Here is a 4222-nt window from a genome sequence, read left to right on the forward strand (position 1 = left end):
GCGAGTAGTTTTAAAACGTTCATTTGCATACGAATTTTCAACGGGTTTGTTCGACGCGAAAGCCGAAGCGAAAAACAAACGTTTCAAGGGAAAAGACGGGGGTCCTTGTAATGCCTATCGCGTTACGCAACACGACGATGGATGTTAAAAGCAACTAACACTAGTACGAGCACATATACGAGGTGTCTCGCACGCCTGATTATGTCTTCTCACTTTTTTTTTTTCTTTCTTTTTCCTTTCCTTCCCATTGACAATCAAGAAGAAATCAGAAATTAAAATCCGTAGAATCGATCTATCCATTGGATATATTCAAATAAATATATTACGGATAATTCGCTCGAAACAAACCACCATGAATCCCATGATTCTCAAGTTCAATAAATAAAATAAAAAATAAAAGTTGTCGATGTATTTTGGTATGTCGTTTTGTTCTTTCTTTTTTTCTGTTTTTTTTTTTTTACATATATATATATATATATATATATATATATTTTTTTTTTTTTCTTGAATTTAAATAAAATAAAAATATGTTGGAACAAATGTTTATGTGAACGACGTGATCGATCAGAAGAAATTTGGTATATATTTTCGTCACGATAACGACACTAATACATATACATTGAACAGTCCTATCAAAATCACGAAGAGTCTCGCCATATGATATCACACTCTCGAATCACCAAGTCAAATCGATCGTGAACACGTTGAAAACTATCACGAGTATAGAGGTAAGTATAAACGACTCCTCGATAAAAGTTTCCGTGGCATTGCTCTTACTTTTATCAGAGCTTATCGATATATTGTACATTGAACTCGAGAATCCTACATAAACTGATATTTTATCACGTTTAATTACGAGATTTTTATTACGATCGATGATTTCTCTCCACGATAAAATTCTTATTGATTAATCAAATTCAAATTCTATCCTCTATGTGGATCAAAGTTTTATCAAAAAAACAAATGAATACACATGACTCAATTATAAAAAGAGATCACTTTTTCATGAATCATAAAATTCACTATTGAAATTCATGAGAATATAACGAAGCTTTCTAGTAAAAATTATATCGACAAAATAAATATATGCGATCCGATTAAAAAATATATATATACATGTGTGTACATATATATATATATATATATATATATGTATAAAAAAAAAAGCAGAAAAAGAAGAAAAAGGATCACTCTTTCGTGGATCATAAAAATTCATGATTGAAATTCATGAGAGAATATGACAAGTTTTATCGAATAAGAATTTTTTCAAAAAAAGAAAGACCATAAATGATCCAATTATATAAAGAAAAGAAGAAAAAAAAAAAAAAATACACAGATTAAAGCTAACGCGACACACAAGCACAACCACCATCACAAATGTTCTATCTAGCGCGTTGATGAGAACTTATCTGGTAGAGGACAAGGGCTTCGTAAGATTTGTTCGTTTCTAATCTAGGCTTTGAACGGTTACGTTTAGAATAGAAGCCTGTTTAGGATGATCGTCACGTAAGAAACGAGTTGGGCCTCCGATGGCCCGACATTATAAGGAGAAGAGCCGCTCCTATTATTAAGGAGAAAAAAAAGAAAATAAAAAAAGGAAAAAAAAAATAGAAGAAAAAAAATCAAAAAAAAAAGAAGAAAGAAAATGAAATATATATATAACGTTCTTCTTGGCTTAACGTTGAGACGACGATGTATATAATCCCTTTCTCTTTTCACCGAAAGAAACGAGAAAGAAACGAGAAAAGAAGAAACGAGAAAAGAAGAGAAGAGAAGAGAAGAGTTTAGCGAGGATATCCCTGCTCTGATGCTGCTGGCTAGCTGGCCAGTCATCGACCATCAGCTTCACCTTCACCTCATCCCATCAAAGCATCTGCGGACTCCCGAAACGTGGTACATTGCAGCATCCTTCTCTTCTACCTGAGACCGATCGAGAGAGAGAGAGAGAGAGAGAGAGAGAGAGAGAGAGAGAGAGAGAGATGAGACGAGGTATTCTCTCCTCACCTGGCCTCCTTCTACCTCTTCACGTACCAACTCCATTATTTTCCTTTATCTTATTTTTCGGTCCATTCAGCGAGCCGGCTATCGGCCAGTACTTCTCTTTCTCTTTCTCTCTCTCTCACACACTCTCATACCTTTCTACCTTTTGTCAATCGCGCGAACCTCTCTTTCTTTCTTTCTTTCTTTCTTTCTTTCTTTCTTTTTTTCGATCTTGATCTTTTTCTTTCTCTCTCTCTCTCTCTCTCTCTCTCTCTCTCTCTCTCTCTCTTTCTCTCTCTCTCTCTCTCTCTGTCTCTCTTACTCATCGCAATTCCCTTAAACATGAATGGCACACTGACGATGAATCGCTCTTACTTTTTCGTTCCTTTTTCATACTTTTTCTTCATTCTCTTTCCCCTTCAATCTCTTCCATCCTTCGGAAAGGGAAAAAGAGAGCGGGGACGATAGAGAGTAGGAGGAGTAGAGAGAAAAATGAAAGAAAAATCAAAGAAATCGTAAAGTCTCCTCTTCTTCGGTGTGGTCCTCTCCTTGCTCGTTAAAATAACACACAGGAAAAGATCCATAAGGATTGATCGAATTAAAACAGAAATGATTTTACGATGGTCACGGTTACTTTGATCGTAAAGAAATTCAACGTGCGTGTCCCACCTACTCTCTTCCGCGTAGGTGTGCACATAGATGACGACGACGACGACGATGATCATGATGATGATGATGATGATGATAATAAAAAGCGTATGTAAGCGCACGCGGAAGAGCAATTAAGCTTTTCTTTTCTTCTTTTTTTTTTTTTCTTCCTATAAGTAATTGTTCCTTCCGCGATGTTAAACCATCGAGAAAACGATATACAGCACTCGACGAACGATGAGCTAACCATCGTGTTGATTATCGTGCGCTATGCATTTCAAACAAACTTCGAACTACGTGAATACGCGGTGGACTTAATGAGATACATGTTACATATGTATATATATATATATATAAATACGATAAATAGGAGAAACAATACGAACGGATGAAAGAAACTTTTTTGCAAATTTTTTAACCCAATTATCCCTCCCTTCTTTTAGAACTGACCTCTTCGGAAGGTTACGATTATAAATCGAATATTTCCTGTCTCTGACATTGTGTAATCGTTAGACGTTATAAACTCGAGTATATCGTTTTTTTTTTTTCTCTTCTATATAATAATGTTTATATGAACTGACCTTGAACGATGAGGAGTAAAGTAACCAACGCGATCGCTCTGACGTGCATCCTTTTAATCTTAATTTTCCTCGAGATGAAGGATCACTGTGATCGATGAGGAATTAATTAAAATGTTAAAAATTATATATATATATATATATGTATATATGTATATATATATATATATATATATTTATATAACAAAGAGAACCGACACAGTGGCACTTGAGGGAAAAAAGATGAAAAATAAAATTTAAAAAAAAAAAAAAGAACGTTTCACAAAACTCAGGCCTACGTTCGTCTCGTTATACGATTTTCAATCGTTAATCGTCGACTTTCGCGAACGTGGAAGAGTATCTATATGTTAAAATCGCGTCGCGAAGGTTATTACACTGAAACAGGGGAATCGAACTTATCCACCGATTCGAGGTGGATACTAAATAGAAACTGAGAGAACGGGCGCGCGTGGTATCCGAAGAACGACGGCGGAATCGCGCCCCCGGCTTTTTACGGGGACCTGCGCAATGCGAATGCGCGTTGGACGCGCCGATCAAGCGCGCCGCCATGCGTATAACCGCGAAAATCGAATTTCCCTTTATCCGTCTTTTATAACCTATCCAACTATAATCCTCAAACGTTTATTACTATCGTTATTATAATATATCATTGTAAATATATATTATAATATATATATTATATATATATTTATTACTATCGTTATATATATATATATGTGTGTGTGTGTATGTGTGTTACGAATATAAATAAGTAGGTAATATAATACAATGTATTTGAAAATTCGAAGAAATTTTAAATAAAATTTATGTAAGAAAAATATATCGTTAGTGCGAACGATAAAATGTTATATTATAATTCTCGTCGGACGAAAATTCTTCTTTCATATATGTATTATAAATATATATATATATATATATAGTGGTAGTTTATAGAAAAAATTTTCAATAAAATTAAGATATTATTAGATTAAGATAACAATTAATAATGTATAATTTTAATAAATAATAATCTCTTC

General features: G+C 34.1%; 1 protein-coding gene across 2 annotated transcripts in view; it reads right to left on the reverse strand.

Annotated features, from left to right (window-relative positions):
• LOC122637782 (neurotrimin-like) overlaps positions 1 to 3661 on the reverse strand; it is a 68180-nt gene extending 64519 nt beyond the window's left edge. The window contains exons 1-2 of one of the 2 annotated variants that reach the window (XM_043830144.1): positions 3485 to 3661; positions 3210 to 3294 (exon numbers count right to left, since the gene is read on the reverse strand). In XM_043830144.1, the coding sequence (XP_043686079.1) occupies positions 3210 to 3258 (49 nt within the window). In that variant the 5' untranslated portion in view covers positions 3259 to 3294; positions 3485 to 3661. Of the gene's footprint in view, positions 1 to 3209 lie in introns of both variants that reach the window. The other variant, XM_043830143.1, reaches the window with a different exon arrangement.
• Between the last annotated feature and the right edge of the window lie 561 nt (positions 3662 to 4222).

Source organism: Vespula pensylvanica, chromosome 2 (genome assembly GCF_014466175.1).
Source record: "Vespula pensylvanica isolate Volc-1 chromosome 2, ASM1446617v1, whole genome shotgun sequence".
In the NCBI taxonomy this organism is placed as follows: domain Eukaryota; kingdom Metazoa; phylum Arthropoda; class Insecta; order Hymenoptera; family Vespidae; genus Vespula; species Vespula pensylvanica.